The sequence below is a fragment of the Notolepis coatsorum genome, assembly GCF_963971535.1.
Source record: "Notolepis coatsorum genome assembly, chromosome: 19".
NCBI classification, from domain to species: Eukaryota; Metazoa; Chordata; class Actinopteri; order Aulopiformes; family Paralepididae; genus Notolepis; species Notolepis coatsorum.
The window spans coordinates 32,928,241-32,952,011 of record NC_140183.1 but is presented as its reverse complement, the minus strand read 5'-3'; the positions used below and the strand labels follow the sequence as shown (position 1 = coordinate 32,952,011).

The 23,771-nt window shown below is 44.5% G+C and overlaps 1 protein-coding gene across 2 annotated transcripts in view; it reads right to left on the bottom strand.

Moving 5' to 3' along the window:
* The window catches only part of bnipl (BCL2 interacting protein like), a 68,188-nt gene extending 44,727 nt beyond the window's left edge, over positions 1-23,461 (bottom strand). For both annotated transcript variants that reach the window (XM_084336949.1, XM_084336950.1), the window contains exons 1-2: positions 23,278-23,461; positions 10,250-10,330 (exon numbers count right to left, since the gene is read on the bottom strand). In XM_084336949.1, coding sequence (XP_084193075.1) covers positions 10,250-10,330; positions 23,278-23,321 — 125 coding nt within the window. In that variant the 5' untranslated portion in view covers positions 23,322-23,461. The remainder of the gene's footprint in view (positions 1-10,249; positions 10,331-23,277) is intronic.
* Between the last annotated feature and the right edge of the window lie 310 nt (positions 23,462-23,771).

Here is a 23,771-nt window from a genome sequence, read left to right as displayed (position 1 = left end):
CATATTCCAGTTAACTATCTTTTTTGAATTATTCGTTACGAATATATCCATACTTCCATTGTGTCCGGGACATCCAGTGAAATTGCTTTGTGCGACAGTGTCCTTTTGCAGAGGGAGGTTGCTACAAAGCATGCCATCTAACTACAAACTTCATATAAAATGACTGTTATAGAGCCACACTCCGTTATGCACAAGTTTACAGACATACATGACATACAGATAGACAGTACTGCTACATCTATACATTTATGACATACCAGATTTACAAATACAGTACTGTTTTTGTAGGGTGATTATGGTTTTGGTTCTGGGGTCACGTGTTATACGAAATACCCCCCCCCTCCACCCCACCTACGAATCTCCTACCTACCAACCTCCTCCAATGTACAGTTTCTTCGTCAAATGTATATACTCTCTTTTTAGACTCTTCTTGTATCACAAACAGTACTGTTTGTAAATCTGGTATGTCATAAATGTATAGATGTAGCAGTACTGTCTATCTGTATGTCATGTATATCATATACATATATGTTATGAATTGATGCATTGAAAATGGGGGACCCTGATGTAAACAAGACGAAAGTCTTTCTCTGGTCTGCATCCCCTTAACAATTGTGTGTATTGAGCTGTACTGTATTGTACCCATTCTGCAATCTGTTAATAAAATGTTCAATCAATCAATCAAATAACAACCGGTAACTTCACTGTGCTTCTTAACACATTCGGGGCCATTTGGATCCATCTAATCCCACTCTATACGGCCAGCAAATCAAAACAAACTTTCATTGTGCGTGAGGCTGTTTGTAGAGCTAAATCTATACTTTATAGTATTGCTATCTGTCCATTCTCATTGTCAATTGACACTATAAACAGTCCCTTCAAAATAGCTTAAAGAAATAATTTTTTCATCAATACGTTCCTATTTTATAGCGTCTTGAATATAAGCGTTATATGGGATTGGTCTGGTATATTTCCTGCAAAACGAGATACAGGCTGCTAAGCTAATAACGTTAAATCAAATGGCGTTTCGGCCCTACAGAAGCTAGAGCTAAAAATCAAAATGCATTTGATCGATATCATGTTCCACCATGAATGCATGAAGGGGGGGGGGGGGGGCGGGGGACGTCGTTTCTGATTATTGATTACCAATAACGGCGTTAGCCTCAGTAGCCACATTCGCTGATCGCCTGGTTGGGTATGATAACAAGGCCTGATCAGCGTGTGATTTACGTGAAAAAGATCTTACCTGTGGCCGGTTGGACTGCAAAAAGGATTTCCCAGTTATCGATCGCCATCTGGTAGATCCATATGTCCATTGGCTGATGCTATATTCCTTTACTGCACACTAAATTCAGCTCCCAAAACGTATTCCATGCTACATGCTACACGCATAGATTCATCCTAACAGGAAAGTCCATTCAACATCCAAAAAAATAAAACACCGTTCTGCCACAGGGAACACTGCATTATCGAGACAGCGCCCCTACGAGGATCTGGCCGGTAATGCACTTTTCCGAATTCCAAGAGTAGGGTAAATCTGCAGTGCCGCAGGGTGACATTGAGTGGGATATTACAATGGAATAAAAGCCAAAACAACCTTGCCACGGACATGTCCGTGGTTGGCCCTCAACCGTTGGATCCGAAACACGGACATGTGCATGGTTGGCCGGGAATGTGTTAAACAAGATGTAGCAGTACTGTCTATCTGTATGTCATGTATGTCATATATGTTATGATGCATTGAAAATGGGGGACCCTGATGTAAACAAGACGAAAGTCTTTCTCTGGTCTGCATCCCCTTAACAATTGTGTATTGAGCTGTACTGTATTGTACCCATTCTGCAATCTGTTAATCCAATTTTCAATCAATCAATCAATCAATCAATCAAATAACAACCGGTAACTTCACTGTGCTTCTTAAACAATGATTGGTGTAAATCGTGTCGGTGCCCGCGGCTTTACATATTCGGGGTAACATCATACATCATACATGTATTGTCAAAATGTACAATGATACGTTTTTTTTTCCGTCAATGTCAGCATGTCTTTTTTCCTTCTCCGGCTTCTCCTGTTGTATAAGTTTACAGACTTATATTATTCAATGAGACTGCCAGTGCCAGCCAACTTTTGCGCGACGGACACCGACACAGAGAGCACTCAGCCTCAGAACCCCCCCGCGATTTATATTTTGTTTTACAATGGGTCATGACAAACCAATTACATAATCCAACATTGTGTAAACAACTAACATATTCCAGGTGAGTGTATCTTTTTTGAATGAGTCGTTATAACGAAATCAATACATCCATTCATAAAGATTATTGTCCGCCATCTTGGTTTAATTCGGAAAAGACGAAGGGCGGATTCATTCGGAAAAAAAGTACTTCGGTTGTGGGCGGGTTCTGGGGTCACGTGGAGTGTGTTATACGAAATAACAACCGGCAACTTCACTGTTTCAGCCAATCAGAATCAAGAAATGTGCATGCCATTGTATAATCATTCATAGTTAAAGACGGTAGAGGTTGAGCACTTTATTATCTAAAGATGGTAAGTTATAGTGTTGTGTTCATTCATAGTTAAAGACAGTAGATAGATCATGCCTAGGTCATGCCTCCGCTGCGCGTCTGGCCTAACAACCACCCCTAGGCATGATCTAATTCGTATAACACACTCCTGCGCAGGATGTAATGCTTAACACAACACTCTAACTCACCATATTTAGATAATAAAGTACTCAACCTCTACCGTCTTTAACTATGAATGAACACAACACTCTAACTCACCATATTTAGATAATAAAGTACTCAATCTCTACCGTCTTTAACTATGGGGTCCCATGGGGTCCTCACGCCTTGCCACGCCTCATGTCTAGCTGTAGAACAACTCCTCAGCATGCGCTAGAGGGGTGTTCAGGGTCAACCAGTTTGATGGCAGCTTCTCCCGTATCAAACCAGCCCTTTCTGTTGGGGTCCCCCCTTGGGTGCGACCGCCCTGTCCGCGTTCAGGGGCTACGCACAGCGGGAGGGACCGGGCCACCTATCTACTGTTCCTTGCGGCCCAGCGTCAGTTGACGGCGGGTGCGCTTTGGGATTATTATCACATATGGCGACAAGAATGCCGTTTGGAGGAGTGAATGGAGAGAACGTTGAGGCAGGGGCTTGTTTTGCAGTTCGCACAACCCCACCCTCCGTTTTCAGGTTTGGTGCAGACCCTATTGTCAGGGTCAGCAGCAGTGACAGCCCTGGCCGACGAGATCCAATCTCTGTTGGCGAAGCAGGCTATAGTCGTGGTCCCGAGAGAGGACGCGATGTCAGGCATCTACTCCCGTTATTTTCTGGTGCCCAAAAAAATGGGAGGGGTCAGACCTATACTGGATCTGTCCGCGTTCAATCGTCTGATTGTGGCGAGACCATTCAGGATGTTGACCGTTAAACTCCTGCTGCTTGCTGTCAGAGGGGGAGACTGGTTCACCTCCATAGACCTGAAGGATGCGTATTTTCACATCCCGATTTTCCCTCCTCACAGGAAGTTCCTACGGTTCCTGTTTCAGGGCGTAGCGTACGAATACCAGAGGTTGCCGTTCGGCTATTCTCTGGCTCCCCGCACATTCACCAGGTGCGTAGAGACTGCGCTGGAGCCTCTACGTCGTCGGGGAATACGGATTCTATTCTATCTCGACGACATTCTGCTCCTCAGCCGGTCGGAGGAGGTCGCCAGGTCTCATACCAGGCTGGTGGTGGAATTCCTCACCAAGCTGGGTTTTGCTGTGAACTGGAAGAAGAGTACGCCTCTTCCCAGTCAACAGGTGGAGTACTTGGGCTTGACGTTGAGGTCGAGGCCCATGATTGTAACCCTCTCGGAGCAACGGAGGGTGTCTATCCTCCACGCGCTCGGGGGTTTCCGTCTTGGAAAGACGGTCACGGCGCTGCAAGTGATGCGCCTGCTCGGTATGATGGCATCTGCTCAGGCGGTGGTTCCTCTTGGCCTCCTCTTCATGAGGAGGATACAGAGGTGGTTCTCCAGTATGAGAATAGAATAGTGAGGGACAAATGGAAACGGTTGACGGTTCCTTTGTCGATATGGGGGGATCTCGCCCATTGGAGGAGGCCTGGTATCCTTACCAATGGGGTCCCCATGGGCAGCAGGCGCTCACACGTCACGGTCTTCACCGACGCTTCCCTCACGGGTTGGGGAGGGACGTGTCGGACCGACGCAGTGGGGGGCAGCTGGACGATCCATGCTGCCCGGTCTACCCTGCACATCAATGTGTTGGAATTGAGGGCGGTCCTCCTGGTCCTCAGACGGTTCGTCCACCTAGTGGTAGGCGAGCACGTTCTGATCAGAACGGACAGTATGACGGCAGCGGCATATATCAACAGGCAGGGTGGAACTCGATCCATCCGCCTGCACCGGGCGGCGGTCGAACTCTGGCTATGGGCATCTCGCAGGCTGCGCAGTCTGAGGGCGCTCCACATCCCTGGCATGGAGAATGTGGGCGCGGATATGATGTCTCGGGGCGGTCCTAATGTCGGCGAGTGGGAACTGCGCCAAGATATAGTCAGGCAGATCTCGGATCGCTTCGGGGAGGCTTCAGTGGATCTGTTTGCGAGCCGACGCTCTCACAAGTGCCCCTTGTGGTTCTCGGTCAGTCGGGCAGATCATCCCGCCTTTCCCCCTATACATCTGTTGAGTCAGCTGTTGGAGCGGATACGGAGGGAGCGCAGGACAGTGATCCTGGTTGCGCCGGACAGGGGCACGGCAGTGTGGTTCCCGGTCCTGATCCAGCTACTAGTAGCTCCGCCATGGCATATTCCTTGGTCGGCGAAGGCCCTCACTCAAGCACACGGGTCGCTGTTTCAGCACCCGGTGTTGTGCCAACGTCTGATGGTTTGGCTGGTGAGAGGGTAAGTCTGGAGAGGATGGACCCTTCTGTGGTTGATACCATCCGGAATGCTTTACGCGGGCAGATGGCGTATGTTCCAAGAGTGGTGTAAGGCGGGGGGCAGGGACCCGGTGTCCTGCCCCCTGGATGCTGTCCTTGTTTACCTCCAGTCTCTCCTTGATAGACTGTCGGCTTCGACGGTGAGGGTATATGCAGCAGCTATATCCTCTTATCATGAGGGATTTGAGGGTGATGTTTTGTTCAGCCACCCTCTTGTGAAGCGTTTCCTGCTTGGCGCTCGACGCGGTAAGCCGGTAAAACGCTCTTTGGCTCCGAGTTGGGATCTTCAATTGGTCCTCGGTCGGTTGTCCTTGGCCCCGTTTGAGCCTCTTGAGCAAGCGCCGTTGGAACAGCTGTCGTTCAAGACCGCGTTCTTGCTGGCCGTCACCTCCGCTAAACGCGTGGGTGAGCTTTGTGCTCTCTCGGTAAGACCAGAGTGCCCGTCTTTTCGTTCCGATTGCGGTGCCACTCTGCGGCCTAATCCTGCCTTCGTGCCTAAAAATATCCGGAGTTCTTTCCGCTCCAGGGATATTGTGGTTCAGGCGTTTCATCCACCTCCTCACGCTAGTGAGTTGGAGGCGGGCCTTCACCTGTCATGTCCGGTCCGGGCAGCCTCTGCCGCTCTGCTGGGTGGGGCCTCGGTGGAGGACATCTGTGCTGCAGCTTCATGGTCCTCCCCGGGTCCCTTCGTAAGGTTTTACCTCATGGACATGACCGGGGGTTCTGTCTCCCAGGCGGTTCTGAAGTCTGTGGCCTCTCCTGCTTCCCGTCCTTTGGTGGGGTAGCAGGGGTGTGTGGGTGTGGGCCACAATGTGCTGTGTCACACGTGGTTCCGCCTGTGCTGTGTGTTCAAGAGGTTCTAGTTCCCTCTTGTTCGCACTCGGGTGGAGTTGACTGCGCCCCCTCTTCATTAGGAAGGATGGGGTGACGGGACTCCCCTCCCCCCTGATGTGGGCTTACGGGTCCTCAGGGGATACATTTGTCGGGCCTCGCGTCCGCTCTACCCCATATCTCGGTATGGCTTAAGAGCGGGACGCGATGCCAGTACGAATATATAACGACAGGTTATGTATATAACCTAGTTATATGAGTACTGGCTAAGCGTCCCGCTCTTAGCGTGCCCTGAGTTCCCTTGGGGAAACTTTTCTTTGGAAACGATTTTCCGAGGAAGAGTGAGTGGTGACCACGCCTAGTACTATATAGTACGCCACTAGGGGCGGGGCCTGGCAGGTGATGGGTGTATTCGTTTTATTCGTTGATGGAGTACACTAGGTACATGAGATGAGGTATATCTCGGTATGGCTTAAGAGCGGGACGCTTAGCCAGTACTCATATAACTAGGTTATATACATAACCTGTCGTTTTTCACATCCCAACAGGCCAACTTGTTTATGGTAAGATAAAATAGACAGAGTAAAATAGTGCAATAGTGCATTGCAATACAATTGTAGAATAGAATAGACATAAAATCAGTTTTTTACAGTGCAATAAAATAGTTCTAGATTACTGTTTAAGTTTACGTTTTAAGTTTAAATGAGTTTATTTATTTTTTTACCCAGGGACAGTGCACATTAACACTTTGAGTGCCACAGACGTGTATTGTTGTCTTATCATGCCCCCCGTTGAGTGCCACCGACGCAAATTGTCGTTTGATTTTTTTATTAGCGATCTGAATTCATATTTCATCAACCGAGTCTCCCGTTGGTACAGCAGACCCTCTAGGACAGGGATCGGCAATAGGCGGCCCGCGGGCCGACATTGGCCCGCCAGCAATAATTTCTGGCCCGTCAGATTATTTTGAGAATATGATATTTATTTTACGCGCAGGAAATATTCACTCGGGACGCCAGGGTGTCTTTTATTGTGAAGCTGTATCTATCTACCGGTAGTCATCAATAGCACTATAGCCAATTGAAATGCTAGAAATGGTCACGTGGACTGGGAGAACCAATGGAATAGTCCCTAACAAACTTTCACTTCCGCGTTCGAGATGGAGCGAGTAACAAAATGTGTTAAAAAACAAAACAAACATCTTTGGATAGGGAAATGCAACAGGGAAATATAACGCTTCTTTTAATAAACAGGAGCCATACTTAAAATACGGGTTTATTGCAACAGGTCGGTGATTCTTGCGTGCCGAGCCGACGTCCTCTCTGCATAATATGTGGCGACAACAACAACGAGGAAATGGTTGTTATTACAACTGTGTTCAAGTTGGCAGATAAAGTAGCTGCATTCAACGCCAATCTGGAATTGGAGGGCGGCGAGTGGATATGTGACATGTTTCAAACATTAGCAGGGATTTTGGAGGACTGAACAACAAACAAGGTATGGTGAGTCGTGTTTTCATGCATTCTGTCTTCTGATCTGTTCATCACCCGCCGCGGTGATCTGCAACAGCTGATCTGCTGTTCATGAATGAATGAATGAAAACTGTATTTAACAGATTGCAGAATGGGTACAATACAGTACGGCGCAATACACACAATTGTTAAGCTGATCTGCAACAGCTGAGAGCTGTTCATGAATGAATGGATGAGTGAGAACTTTGTTTGGCGGATTGCAGAGTGGGTGCAGTGCAGTGCGGCGCAGTGCACACGGTTGTTGGGGGGATGCAGACCAGAGAAAAACGTTTGTCTTTTTTCAATATCAGTATATTAAATTAGCCATTGTTTTTGATCCTGGCCCGCCAAGCAACGGCTTGGGGAAAATCTGGCCCGCGGCAAAACCTAATTGGCGACCCCTGCTCTAGGAGCTCAGATGGGAAAATACCGCCCCCTATCGTCTATCCCTGTGTAACTGCAGGCCATTCGATTAGACTGGTGGATCTGTGGTGGATCTGTGTGGGGGGAGCCAACTGGCTCCATTATGCTGGCGAGGGATCTGATGATGAGGGAAGTGATCGCGAGTTGGAAAGCAGCGTGGAATATATATTTACAGCAGCCAATAATCAATCAATAAACGTGATCGATATTTGGAATGGCGATCAGGAATTGGAATAATCTTTTTGGAGAACATCTGATCTAAAGTAAGGAGGCTATGTTACCAGTTTTAGGATAATCAGAGCTGTATTCACTGAGATAACAGCGTGTCCCGTATGTGTATATGTGTGTGTGTGTGTGTGTGTGTGTGATCTTGAGGAAATGAGGTCATCGATTTCTCAGCTCGCTTCTATAGCGTGCATAAGTACACATATACTATCGATAATCTAGCGTTTATTTGAAAATGATTCATAAATAGGCCGACAAATGACAATGTGTCTACTGTATTCGAGAATATTCCAATAAATGCCGTTTATGAGGGAATATTTATATTTTCCGAAAACTTTCGAGAAAACGATAGCTTTTCGAAATGCTATAAAAAGGATATGAACCGATTAAAAAACAATCCGTTTTGACAATGTTGACTGCAAACAAGTCATTGATAAGCGACGGGCAGATTAGACACATAGCCATAATTTAAAACATAGATTATGCGTTTTTAACGCTAACATTGAAGTGGATGATGGCATTCAAGGGGGTAAAAAGGAAAACACGGCCGGCACTGATAGTGTTAGGGGCCTTTCTCACTCACCAATTCGGTTCCATTCCATTCCGTACCGTGCTCATTCCGGGTAGGGTGCGAACTTCCCCCCTCCCTCTCCCCCCTCTAGTTTGTGTACACACTTCAGTCTTGGTTCGCTCCGGGTTCTGTTTACGGTTTGCGTTTTGAGCATTTACGCTTGCCGTAGGCGATGATGTCACGCTCGAAAATGTAAACAGGAAGTGTGTTAACACGGAGACTGGATGCTGATATAAAAGAAACAAATAACCAATAAATATGAAGTTATATTTGAACCTCTGTTGTCAAGCCTTGTCAATATAACCCACCCCATTTTATCACGAATGGATGGTGTTGTAGAGTTCGCTTTTGAGTGTTTCCCAGGGCTAACGCTAAGCTAACGGCTAACGCTAGTTAGCTTAGCCTAGTCTAGTATAGCCTGTAGCACTTATTTTTCAGCAAAGAACGTGCAATAAACAAAACGGATACATTCACTGTGTGTTCTGCCTCTCATTTGTTGATGAAAGAAAACTAACATCAACACAATTGAACACCAAAAGCTGAGTTTAGTCTCATCGGCGCTGATTTTGTTAGCTTACATGCTAACGTGAATGCAATATGCCAGTATAACAGTATAGCATTGTGGCAAACGCTAAGCTAATGGCTAACGCTAGTTAGCTTAGCCTGTTCAGCACATTATCCCATCGCTCGTGGCAATTATATTCCATGTCATTGATCTACTGGTCGACCACGGCCGACTGGTTGGGCACCACTGGTCTAATAGAAATAAATGCATTGAACAAGAAACCAATGTATAGACATAGCATGGCAAACAAAATGGCCAGGCCTAATGCGAGCCAGGGAAGTGCTGTTTGTAACGTGGCTTCATGTTTTCATCCACCGAGCTGTGAACTCTCAAATTGCCCATAAATATCGTTTTTGTGGGTATTGTCCAGTTGTTGCTGTGTGGTTTTATCTGCCCAAAATTCAAGCAAGCATGAAAAGCATTACAGTAACGACGTTGTGTGTGTCACGCCCCCCGCTCCCACTGGCCCGCATCCGAAACCACCTATTCCAACCGTCCCAGGTTCAGCGGGGGGTAAAACGAATCAGCGCCGGTTCGATCCCAAAAGGGGTGTGTCCGTCTGAATGAGAACACTCCCCCCCGTCCCCGGGGGCGCTGATTCGATCCCAATAGGTGAGTGAGAAAGGCCCCTTAATGAACATCTTCAGTTTCCACATCAATGTAAATGTTCCAGATTTGAGCTAATTAGCTAGTTTCCATTTGTAGTCCCTGCCTAACATGCATGTCTTTATAGTGTGGGAGGAAACTGGAGTACCCAGAGGAAACCCATGCGAACACAGGGAGAACATGCAAACTACACAGAAAGGCCCCCTGCTGGGGTTCGAACCCAGGACCTTCTTGCTGTGAGGCAGCAGTGCTAACCACTGTGCCACAGTGCACAGTTTAAAGTCATATTTACCTTCTCTGTTTGGTATCCACAGATCGCGATCTCGATTCGTAGACCTATGCAATCTCATTTCTAAATTATGACAATTTTTCTTTTATAAAAAAAAAATTAAGAAATTATTACATTTTTTTTTTTTTTTTTTTTTTGTGAGAGAATCGTGATCTCAATTCTTAGAGAGAAAAATCGTGATTCACATTTTAGCAAGAATCGCCCAGCCCTATCTGGGTCCTACACAGTTTTAAAGCCACAGTAAAGGTGAAAGGTGAAAGGTGAAGGGTGAAGGGTGAGGCCTGACCTGGGGAAGTCGTCGTCCTGCCACTCCTCTCTCAGCTCCATGTCCTGGATGGAGGGCGTGGTCTGGACCCCCTCAGGACTCCTAGGTGGAGGGGCAAAGAAAAACAACATCATTATGTTATATCTTTAGTACCAAATTAATGACATGTCCCAAGAGGAGAACTGAATGCCCAGGGCATGGTATTAAGCTAGAAATGATCTGTTAACATCACGCTGCTTTCTACCTGTTACTTTCTACCTGTTAACATCACACTGCTTTCTACCTGTTAACATCACACTGCTTTCTACCTGTTAACATCACACTGCTTTCTACCTGTTAACACTTTGGGTGCCGGGACACGTCTTCTCACGTCTTTGCTGGCCATGCTAAAGTTGCCGGGGGACGCTGTACAGCGTCCTTATATCAATATTTCAAAAATCTGCGATCGGATTCATAATGTCCCTCCGCTGGCCTGAGATCCACCAGCAGGACCCACTGAGCTCTCTGGCGGTTCAGGAGCGCCATCTGGTGGCCGATCGGCGCAACCGCTTAACAGGAAGCGCAGTAGAGGTTTTGCTAGACGTCCGTATTGCTTCCGGCCACTCGGTACATGTCCCGTGACTCTAGCTCGTCACACTACATAGCGATCGATTGCCAATAACTCGATAAACAACATGATTTGGACGTATATACCATTATACAAGCTGGAGATGGACCGGGTAATAATATATCCCATAATGATAAAATTTCTACTCGACGATGATCGCCCAACGGCGCGCGGAGACTGGGGTGAGTTTCAGCGTGTAACGTTACCGTCTTCGATAATAACTGATATTATCAACATTTGACCCACATTAGATGATTGGTATAACGCTGCCCACGGAATTATAAACGCCCCCTCGCCCATCCGGTCAACATCAGATGACGTGTAGTAACTTCTAGAAGTACGTCTAGTTGGAATTTTTTATATCGCGCTGATTGCCATCAAACTGTATTTCATCATCAATATAATGCATTTGGGGCTATATATCACGTTCTGGAGAAAGCTGCAGAAAGAGATGAAAACATACTTATACATTAGACCATACTTTACTATGAATATGTGAATGAAAAAGGTTAACGTTGCTACACAATGAACAATACATATAGGACTTTGAATGGGCCCTAATAATGGCAATGTAGCAATAGAATTAAAAAAGTTATAGCCCTGCAAAGAAGGGGACTTTCTCCATAGACAAATAGCGCTGGCAATCTATGGTATATCATTAATTTAACCTTAGGCAACCAAAGTGTTAACATCACACTGCTTTCTACCTGTGTTATGTAGGTCATGTTTGAACTCCACCCGCTTACTTGTCTTGTGTGTTGCATTCAGGAAATACATGTATTGCAGCAGCTAATCACCAGTGTGTTCTTTGAACGTGGCCTTCACATCTACAATATTCCCCCTACCTACAGTATTTCTGGGACTGTATTGGATTGAAGAACGATACTTTTTAAACTGTCAGTCTGGATACAGGAGTCTTACCATGTATCAACACGCTACACCAACATCTTGGTTGTCATGTCATCAACATTAATGTACTTTAATAAGTTGAATGTATTTATGTTTTTCTGTATTCTGTAGGCTACTGTTTCTTCACTGAAACTGAAGCTATTGTAGCTTATAGACCAGGGGTCAGCAACCTTTTTGACATGGAGTGCCTGTTTGAAATATAGTTGTAACTAGTGTGCCTCAACAATATTCCATGCATCGTAATATTTTTTTCTCATAATCAGGTATTTTTAATGATAATTTTTACATTATTACATCATTATTGTTATTGTTATTATTAACAATATTATTATGATGGTTGTATCAACCCTAAATCTGAGTTGGGGGGGGGGGGGTGCAATGCAGACAAACAGCTGCATACAGTGCGACCATTTCACTCACATTTGCCCATTCATTTTTGGACACATCACACACCATTGGTGTGTGTACTGTATGTGTGCTGTCATAGCTCCACCTACAGGCCTAATGGAGAACACCAGGATGTGAATGGAGGGTGAATGTGAGGTATATCGTGTAAATAAGTTTTGATTGATCGCAAGACTACACTGTAAAAAAAAAATATAATAATAAGTTACCAGAACTTAAAAATATTGAGTTCAGTTACTGTGCATTAAGGTTTTCAGTTTTCAATCCATAATAAGTTAACAGAAAAATAAGTACACAACCACATTATTTCAACCTAATAAAACTATGTTTATTTTAATTGTTTTAAGAACACAAGTTGACTTGGTAATACTCACATTTTGAGTAAAAAAATTGCTTTTAACATGTGCAATGTTCAATGAAATAGAAAAATAAATAATACAATTTGTTGATTAATCCCACTGGTCACAATGGTGACCGTAATAATGTTTTTGTTATAAGGCTCTGCAAATGTTACTGAATGATGTAGCAATGTATTTCCAGCTAAATTGAAATAATAAACAAAAAAAGGGTCTCAATTAAATATGTGGTAGTAAAAAGAACCTGTGGGAGGATTTCAACAAGATAAATGCGACAACAGTGCAAAATATTTCACTATAATATTTCAAAAAAAAAAAAAAAAAAAAAAACTGCTGCCCCCTGTGCCTATGCAAATGCCCCCGCGTGCCTATGCAGGCACGCGTGCCTAGGGTTGCCGACCCCTGTTATAGACTAAAGAACGATTATGATGATGGCGCGGTCAAGGCTAGTCACCGTTATGATGAATTGAAAATGGGGGACCCTGATGTAAACAAGACGAAAGTCTTTCTCTGGTCTGCATCCCCTTAACAATTGTATGTATTGAGCTGTACTGTACCCATTCTGCAATCTGTTAATAAAGTTTTCAATCAATCAATCAATCAATGGTTAGCTCTGTGACGATTGTGCATACTTTTTGTTAGTGTTTATTTTTTGTACTTTTTTTATACAACAACGCTGGCATGGACGAAATATGATCGCCAGTCACTGATGGACTTAAACTCCAGCCTGAAAGATGGGTTTAACAACACTTTTTGCCCAAACTGGCCACCGGAGATTTGACGCGACGACAACAACAACAGAGACAATGGCGGTGTGATCAAACGGAAACATAGAGGACGCAGAAGTGGAATTAGGAAGAGACTGAAAAGTTCTCCTTACCGGCCGGCGATCCCCTCAATTCTGCTGAATAAGATGGACGATCTCCGAGCGAGGGTCCGCTTCGAACGGGACGTGAGGGATTGCAACATTATGTGTTTCACGGAGACATGGCTAAGAGCAACTACTCCGGATCACATCATCTCTCCGTCGGATTCCTTCTCCCGTCTTCCGAGCGGACCGTACAGAAGAGTCCGGTAAGAGCATTGGCGGGGGGGTCTGTCTCCTGACCAACAACAACTGGGTCCCAAGGAGGTAAAGATACTTTCCTGTTCATGCTCGCCAGACCTGGAACATCTGTCCATACAATGTCACCTGTTTTACCTCCCCCGAGAATTCACCACCATAATCATGACGGCGGTGTACATTGCACCACAAGCAGATACCGCCAGGGCCCTGGCGGATCTACAGGGACATTTAAACAAGCAACAGATCAAGCACCCAGACGCAGCCATGATCATAGCCAGCTATTTCTACCAGGCGAATCTGAAGAAAGTGATGCCAAACTTCTTCCAGCACATCGCTTGCACCACCAGGGGAGGAAATACGCTTGATCATTGTTACACCCCGTTTAGAACCGGTTACAAGGCAGTACCAGGCCAGCCCCTCCATTAGCTGGATCAACAAGCACATCGGATCACGACGCCATCTTGCTTATCCCCGCCTACGGGCAGAGATCACGTGACGCTGTCGTGACGCAGTCGAGCTCCAGTGACGTCAGTGAGTTTGCTGATGTTGTCGTGAGTTTCATAACAACACTAGCAGATAGCATTGTACCAACGAAGATGGTTCAGGTCTTCCCGAACCAGAAACCGTGGGTTGACAATACTATCGGAGTGGCCCTGAATGCTCGCACCACTGGGCATTTCATTGCGAATTATCAGCTTTTTTTCCCAGCTTGGCATCTTGACAAGAGGGAGGCACAAATGGCCCAGAACGACACAAGAGGTGCCCCCTCAATCGGGAGTGCCGACGCCTCTCTCTCGGATCAACTAAACTCCTTTTACGCACGATTCGGTGCAAACAGTGGCGACGCTAGCTCACCGGCTAACGACGTCACTGACGCACCGGCCGTCGTGGAGGGGGGGGGGGGGCATCCGCACGGGGGGGTGGGGGGGGGGCACTCTCTCATTGACGGAACTCAGTGTGAGAAGAGCATTTATGCGGGTGAACACCAGAAAGGCAGCTGGCCCAGATGGGATAACAGGACGGATACTTAAGTCCTGTGCTAACCAGCTAGCCCCAGTGTTCACCACCATATTCAATCTATCCCTGGCTGAGTCCGTGGTCCCTGCCTGATTCAAGGTGTCCACTATAATCCCGGTACCAAAAAATCCTCTCCAGCAGGTCTTAATGACTACAGACCGGTGGCACTCACCTCTGTGGTCATGAAATGTTTTGAGAGGCTGGTTAAGGATTACATTTGTGCCTCCCTCCCCAGTGATATGGACCCTTTGCAATTTGCATACAGGTCAAACAGGTCCACTGACGATGCAGTCTCTCAGGTACTACACAACACCCTCTCTCACCTAGACAGCCAAAAGTTCAACACCATAGTCCCCACCTGACTGGTGGACAAGCTGATTGAGCTGGGTCTGAGCTCCGCTCTGAGCGCCTGGATACTGGACTTTCTGAGTGAAAGGCCTCAGGCGGTCAGGGTGGGGGGTCAGACCTCCAACACCATCACCCTGAGTATCGGGTCCCCCCAGGGCTGTGTTCTGAGCCCCCTGCTGTATTCACTCTACACACATGACTGTGTGGCCAGGTTCAGCTCCAACTCCATAGTGAAGTTTGCGGACGACACAGTGGTGGTGGAACTGATCTCTGACAATGACGAGAAGGCCTACCGGGAGGAGGTTGATGTACTGGTACGCTGGTGTCAGGACAACAGCCTGCTCCTGAACATTGGTAAAACCAAGGAGCTGATCGTGGATTTTAGGAGAACACAGCAGGGGACACACACACCACTGTGGATAACCGGGGCTACCGTGGACAGGGTGAGCAGCTTTAAGTACCTGGGGGTCCACATCTCAGAGGACCTGACATGGACAACACGCATAGACTCAGTCGTAAAAAAGGCAAAGCAGCGCCTCTACCACCTGAGACAGTTAAGGAAGTTCAGAGTATCGGGGAAGATACTCCAGTCCTTCTACTCCGGAGCTGTAGAGAGCATCTTGACTGGAAACATCACTGCCTGGTATGGAAACAGCAAGGCACAGGACAAGAAGGCCCTACAGAGAGTGGTGCGCTCAGCTGAGCGTACTACGGGTATTGTACTACCACCCCTGCAGGTCTTATATAACAAGAGGTGCAAATCCAGAGCCTGCAGAATAATGAAAGACCCTCACCACCCCAATAACAGCCTGTTCAAGCTGCTGCGTTCAGAGAGACTTCGGCTCAGCTTCTTCCCCCAGGCCATCAGTCTTGAACACTGAACTCTCCACACACAAGCACACATGAGCACACACACAACACACATACTGTATACGCTCACACACTAACAGTCACTTTAGCACGAACACACACACACACACATGCTGCACACGCTCACACTCAACGGTCACTTTACACAATGAAAATGTCACTTTAAAAAAAAAAAGAGAAAAAAAGAACGGGAGTGGTTCTTGTATAGTAAATAGATGGATATAGCAAGATAGCATAAAGATATAATATAACTGTATATTGTATAGTATAGTATTGTATAGTAGTGTACATAAGACCCAGTGCGTCATCCGTAGCTAACACTGTATTGCACTATCGCAGGACCTTAGCATGTCTTTTACCATGCTTTTTGTAAACGTTATGTACATTATACCTGTTATGTCTTATTCTTATTACTTGTATTATTGCACAATCGCTGCGGGCATGACCACCCGCATTTTTACTGTATGCTTGTATGCAGTGATGCGTTGCTCATGGGACGGGGGTGTGAGCAGAAGCGCGTGCACACAGGAATGCGCTGCACTCGCAGTACCCACCTGGCTACTTTGCATATCAATAGCGCCGGTCGTCAGGTCACGTGTTACATTCCATTCTTAGAGGCAATTAGGCTCTGTCTTCAGTCTGTCCTTATGAGAGGGAACATTTATGCGCATGCGCGGGAGCACGCGTGCACTTGGCGTCATTAGCGTGCGTGCAACCAGTGTTGATATGAGCAACGCAACACTGCTTGTATGCCGTGACAAATAAAACTCTTGACTTGACTTGAAAGAACATAGAAAATAGGCAATTCCAGCAAGATGAGAACAGTATCTTACAATGTGATGCAGCTATAATTAAACAATCTTTTAAAAAGCATTATTTCTAACTATATGGTACAGCAAATAATGCAAATGAAGCTGAATTTGACATCTTCTTTGAAGACTTCAGCCTCCCATGACTGAGATTGCAATCATCAGATAGTCTTGGGAAAAACTCCAGGGGATGACGGCCTGAGAATAGAATTCTACAAGTGTTTATACAAGTGTTCTCCACACTTACTGTTGTTATTCAATGAAATGTTATTATATATATCAAGAGTAGGTAAATAATCGTTTTTGATAATTAGCAGATTTGCTCAAATATAGTAGATATTCATAGTCTGACTGAAGTTGCACATGTATGCATATTTTGGGAGCATGTCTATGTTCCCCGGGTCCTATGTTCCCTGATTGATTGATTGATTGAACATTTTAGACCACCAGCCCTGATTCCAAACTCTAACCGTAACCAACTTCGAAAGAGGGCCTAAGCTTAACCAGTTCAAAACAAGGCGGACATTAATAATTAATAAAATAATAAAAATTTATAAAATGTTCAATCAATTAATCAATCAACATAGGACCCGGGGAACATAGGGATGATCCCCATATTTTGACAGAGGATAGGAGGGGAGCACGCACACACACATTCTCCCTCTAATGTTCCATTTAAATTAACAGATTTTTAATTGCTAGATATTCTGTTTGCTCTGCAATATGTGGCCACAAATGAAATGTGGACAGTAGCCTATATAGGCTGTTATTCCGGTTTACATTATGCTAAAGTTTCCAAGTTACCAAACGACGCAGGGACACATTGCGCTTGCGAGAGAAGAAACCCTTCCACATCGTGTTTAGTTTACATTACATCCAGAAAGATGATGACACTAACAGGAGTAGTGTACAATGGTTGTATTACCTGTCAAACTGGTTATGAAACGCAAATCGCCATATTTTCCTTCTAGGCGTGTAGGAGGATTTGTTATCGGTAGTTAAACTTGATAAACGGACATCCACAGCTGTGATCCACATGTGGCAGGAGAATACCCGAAAATCTAGTTTGGTTTCGTTTTCAACGTTACTTAATTTAAATAGGATAGCTACCGTTTAGAAAAGAGTGGGCCATACAGTAGCCTACTAATATAACGTTACATTTGATATGAAATCCCATTAGCCTGTGTTTTCCTTGTTTGAAGTTGATACCGTCTACACAAAGCATCTTCTCACATGATGCTAACTTAAGAGACACAATTTAAAAGTCTGTTTCTTTCATCAAAAAGATTAAAGGTTATTTGACCTACTATTAAAGGGGCACTTCACAAAAAACAATGCTGATTTATTTTGTAAATACCTTTGATTTACTAATACGTAATAGCAATAACTTGTCTTATCTGTCTACCTTATAATTTCATTGAGCTGAAATTAACACAACTCAAGGATTCAATGTCCCCGATGGCGATGGCATCATGGTGGCCACATTCAAACTAATTTACTCTCAAGAACTGTCAAACTAAATGAATGTATGCAAAACTGTTTAGAGTTTTTGGATGTGTGTGTGAGATAAGATTATGTGCAAAATAAATCAGCATTTTTCTTTTTTTGTGAATTGCCACTTTAATACACTTTATCTGCACACAATGGGCCACCTCACCACCTGTCTGGAGTTCCACTAGTAGTCTACCCCTGAGTACCACTAGAACCTAACATTCATGTAGCCCTGGGACTATGTAGCCTTAAATAAAGCTCGACCTTGACTTGATACCACCTCATTTGAATGTCTTTCCTTCTCTCATGTCCTCCCTCACATATATAATAGGGGTGCAATGATTAATCAACTGAATTGAATACATTGATTACAAATAAATATTGATTATGTTAAAGTGCTTTAGCTCTATTCCAGTATGGATTCTGTTAAAGTGCGTTAGCTCTATTCCAGTATGGATTCTGTTAAAGTGCGTTAGCTCTATTTCAGTTCAGCTTTAGCTCTATTCCAGTATGGATTCTGTTAAAGTGTGTTAGCTCTATTTCCGTCAGTGTGGATTCTTGGGAAAAATAAAACGCAAGTAAAATCAATTGTCAATCAATCAATCGTTTTTTTAGGATGAAAAATAATCATTTACATGCATCAATTAATCAATCAAATTATTGATGGATGAATCAATTACTAAAGTATTATGAGGAGGATGGAAGCGTTGCCGATATCAGCATTCCTATACATTTCAAAGAAATGTATGTACTTATAAAAGAAAGGTTGAGATCCAAGGCAGCTCTACAATCTTTTAAAAAGCCTTTAATTATTGGCTTACATTATTTAGAAAAATCTTTTTAAAAAACCGACATGTTTCGGCCTACATGGCCTTCTTCAGATGTATGTACTTCTTCCAGACCTCAATTTCTTGGCTGGGTTTGAGCATATTGGTCAGCATTTTGTATGATGTATGCCAATACCAAGCTGACCATACCATGAGGGCCAGGCAATAATATGACGGTCAAATAGGCACATCACTCCATATAGAGTCAAATCAAAGAGAAGCCGCCTATTCTCGGTCCTTGCTCCACAATGGTGGAACGAACTACCCACCACAGTTATGACAGCCGAAACACGACCAATCTTTCGCTGTCGACTAAAAACACACTTCTTCAATCAATATCTGAAATTAAAGAAGAAAAGAAAAACTACTAACCTTCTTACTGTCTTCTACTATCATGCACTCTTCCTACTATACTAATATGTCTCTACTACTATGCACTCAACACTGCAGCACCCAAGTTTCAACACTGTTTGATGAACATTGTTACTCAGCTGTAAGAGTTGTACCCTTCCTGCTAACTTGTCATACAGAACTTGTAAGTCTCTTTGGATAAAAGCAGCAGCTAAATAACAAAACGTAAATGTAAATGTATATAGTAATTTGAGTTTATTCCTCATATAACTATTGTGTGAAATGACACAAAGTGGATCAACAGTTGCATAAAACATGCCTAGTCATGTTTTCCGTGTTGGAATCAGGCGGTAGCCTATGGAGGAGCAGAGAAAAGGCAGATCTGAGATCAGTTAAAAAGGTAGGCGGGTGGGCGTTACATTGCCTTTCCTATTGTTGAAGCATGCTTGCTGAAGCATGACTAGGGTGTATACTCTATCCAACCATTGTCTTCCTCCTTCATGTAACCCAAGCCGCCAATGGCAGCGGCCTGTTTTGGGGCAGCCTTTTGTCGTCTATAGACCTATAGGAGGCTGGGGAGGGAGAGGGACCAGGAGTCAGGTGTCACTGAGACATGGATGCTCGAGAAAAGTCCCCTCATTCATGAGATGTCTTTTAGGTGACGTGTCAAGAGATGCCAAGTTGACCACGTGCTCCAACAAGAACATGGATTTAGGGAGATTCTGTGATCAGCCGTGATGCTCGTTAAAGGATTTATTATGCCCCTAATCTCACTATGTACAAACCCATTGGTTTGAGAATCTGTGATATTTTGTTTTAATTTTCATCCTTTCACTGTGTTGTATTTAGTACTTCCTGGAATATGTCAAGGACACTATAAAAGAAGGAAGGGTCATCACGTCACTGTGTGGTGCATGAACGCACATTGGTGCCAAGTGTGGAAACTTTCAGTTCGGCCAACATTGAGTTGAATGGGATCAGCTGGGATCTCCTCGTTTATGACAGGAGATGGCTGTTACCTCGGACAGGTTATTACCTCGGAGAATCATCAGCAATTTGCTGCATTGTTAATTAGCTAATGTTTGATGTATATTTCCTCAGATAGCTTGTATATTTTTTATATAACTGGCACCAAAGTCTGGCACCAAGCAGAGCATAGAACACTGGTATTCTGACATGATGACCATTCCTTCTTTTATAGCTTCCTTGGTATAGAACGCTGGTATTCTGATGTGATGACCCTTCCTTCTTTTATAGTTTCCTTGGAATATGGGACATCATGGTGACATCACATCACAAGACCGCATGCGTCACAGCGGTGCGACCAAGACTGTCCCGTTTCAAAGGCAAATGCAGCTTCTTCTTCTTCTGAGTTTGGAGGATCCAACAGATGGATCCTTCAGGACAGCCAAGTATCCCAGAATGCATTTCACACCAACTGGTAGCAATGGCGGAAGGCTGACAGCTGTTGTAATGTATGATCTATGACAATTATTATGTCACGTTATTACGTTTGAATAGTTTTACATAGAAAGTAACCATTTAGATTCCAAATATGTGGTCAGTTTAAACAAATAGCGCCTGTTTGGAAATGTTCTCCAACTCTAACAGTGGCCGGCGTTGACACTTTTAAATGTAAGAATTGAGTTTCAACTCACTCCAATAGCTAACGATATGAATGTAAAAAAGATTTAACTATGCGCCTTAAAACCTAAAATTTTCATTAACAATGTTCAGCTCGGCCTTCGCAGTCTGTGAAGGACACGTCTTTGTATACTGCGTCCTTCAAAGGATGCAGCCCCTGAATTGAGACACAGCTAATAACTCTCAAAACCAAATGAATGTGTACAAGACAGTTTATGGTTTTGGGATATGTATGAGAGTATTGGCATAATTACTTTAATTATGCCCAGATGGCAGATGGATGAATGAATGGATGGATGAATGAATGAATGAATGGATGGATGAATGAATGAATGAATGAATGAATGAATGAATGAATGAATGAATGAATGAATGAATGAATGAATGGATGGATGGATGGATGGATGGATGGATGGATGGATAGATGGAATCTCACTCCTTAGCCCACGTCACCACATGTGTCAAGGTGAGATTACAGCGTCTCCCCAGGTGCAGGTATGACTCCACCAAGGACATTCTTCAGATCACAAAGGACTCTGTCATGTGACCGTGGTAACATACCAGACGTCCCTGGATCCAGGACAACTCAAAGACGTTACATAATCTGACTTGAACTTATTGTGAGGAAGGGTTATCATCGAAATGCTTCTTCTTCTATTCGTAACTCATTATATAATTATATATATTATTATTATATATCATATGACATATTCATCTTTTTAAACATTCTTAAAGGGGAACTGCACCCAATTTAAGAATTCCTACGTGTTACTCCAAATAACGCTCTCAAATCTGAAAACCAGAGTGATGAATCTCAAATCTGTGATGTCATGAAGTATGAAGTCTGGAGCTTCTCCAGAGACAATGGATTTGGAGAGATGTTAGAAGTGAAGAACCCAGGAGAACGTTCTGAGAATACAAGTACATGTTCCGTTTCAGAACTACCGACAGTACTATAGAATGAAACTCATTTGGGTATAAAAAATAATCAAACATTCTGTAGTTCCACAATTCATTTTCTCCCATTAATTTTCAATGGAGCAGCTCCAGACTTTATACACGATGTCACAAGTTTGAGTCATACCCCTCTGGTTTCTGGCTTTTGGAGAGAGATATTGATTGAACTTCCCGAGGTCATGGAAATAACACATTGGAATTGCTCATTTGGGTTGTGTTCTCTTTAAGTAGATCTTGATGAATGACCTTATTGGGACTTCCTGGTTTTAAGAACGTTCCTTATCACAACACTCCCTCCGTCTGATTAACCAAAGAAACAATTGACTGCCGACTGTGGTTTCTATGACGACCACGTACACCAACACCATGTCACTGTTCTAGTTTTACTAAAGTGAAAAGGTAACCTTTCTAACCCACCCTGTTCTAACGACATGTAGGTCAAATGCAATTTGTCACTTTCAACTAAGGAATTTGGTCAGTGCTCCATGATGCTCTATACTGCTCTATAATGCTCTATATTGCTCTATACAACAACAGCTGGCGGTACATGATGTATTCTGTAGAACGACCTGGCGGCACTGGACTCACTACAAGCTGTAAACAGAGTGTAGTATGGATGATGTACATGATGGTACAACATGATACAAATACTTTACTGTCTATAGTCTGTGGTGCTGTCCCTGTGCGTGTACGAGAGGTAATTCAGTCATTGTTTGTACAACATGTGTCTGTGATATTGCTAACCTTCATTGATGTACATCTCCTTACTATATTCACCAAGACACATTCTGGTGCATTCATTGTATCGGGATGCAATGAAATCTTTCTGATTCCAATCTAACAACATCAGAGCCATGAAATATTACATCTCAAGTGTGGAACATTCTGTAGATATCCCCCCCCCTCCTCCTCCCTCCCTTCCAAAAACACCAACGACAAAAAGCAACCTCATGTTTTCATAAAACCACCCGTTGGCCGACTTGCCGAGAGTACAGTCCAACAGTGTGATGATGGGGCGCATCATGGAGGAAGTCAGCAGTGCAAACTTCCTGATTGGATGAAATCGCTCCTTCTTCACCTCACTTCACTCAGCAGACCCTGATACACCACAGCCACGTGACATGTCAACCCAACAGCAGCCATTAGTACAGGAGCATCTCCGCTTCAGTATCCTCCTCAGTCATTGGCATGTGAGCCATCTTTTAGAGCAGAAAGGAGCTCAGATATGCAGCCGCCACTTCCCTTTTCACTTCAGGAAACCCAACTCTACTCTTGCTACTGAAGACGTGACACACACTTGGTTGTGAAACACTAAACTACTGTAATATTTACTCTTTAAGCTTTCTAAAATACCACCTTAGGCTTTGGTCTATATAAGGACAGATGTCTTACCCATTCAGCATGTACTGGTCCCCGTTGTCCGTGTGGGTCCCCATCTCGTCCCGGTCCGACTGCTCACCGGCAAGGGACTCATTTAAGGAACTTCGGAGGAGGTTGCTTCACCGGCGGACAAACGGCTTGCGTCTGCTGCTGCTATTTGTCCTGAGGAACTATTCCTTTTGTTGATGTGGGTGGTTGCTGGTTGGGTGTGTGTGTTAATGTGGGTGTGTGTCTCTATGTCAGCGGACTCTACCCACCCTCCTCCCTCTCTCTCCCACCCTGCCCTTACAGGTTTTTCTGCATTTCAGTACAACCTGCCTGCCTGCGGTATGCCACCTCCCCATTGGCCGAGGCTCACCTGAGAAAAGCCACAGGGTTTAAATACTCGGTGGACAGGGAAGGCTTATGTGCCACTATATACAGTATGCTACGACCGCGTCCCCCAGTTCAACATGCGTTATCAACTTCCTGTGCTGAAGGTGCACTGTGTCGCTTTGAAATATGAA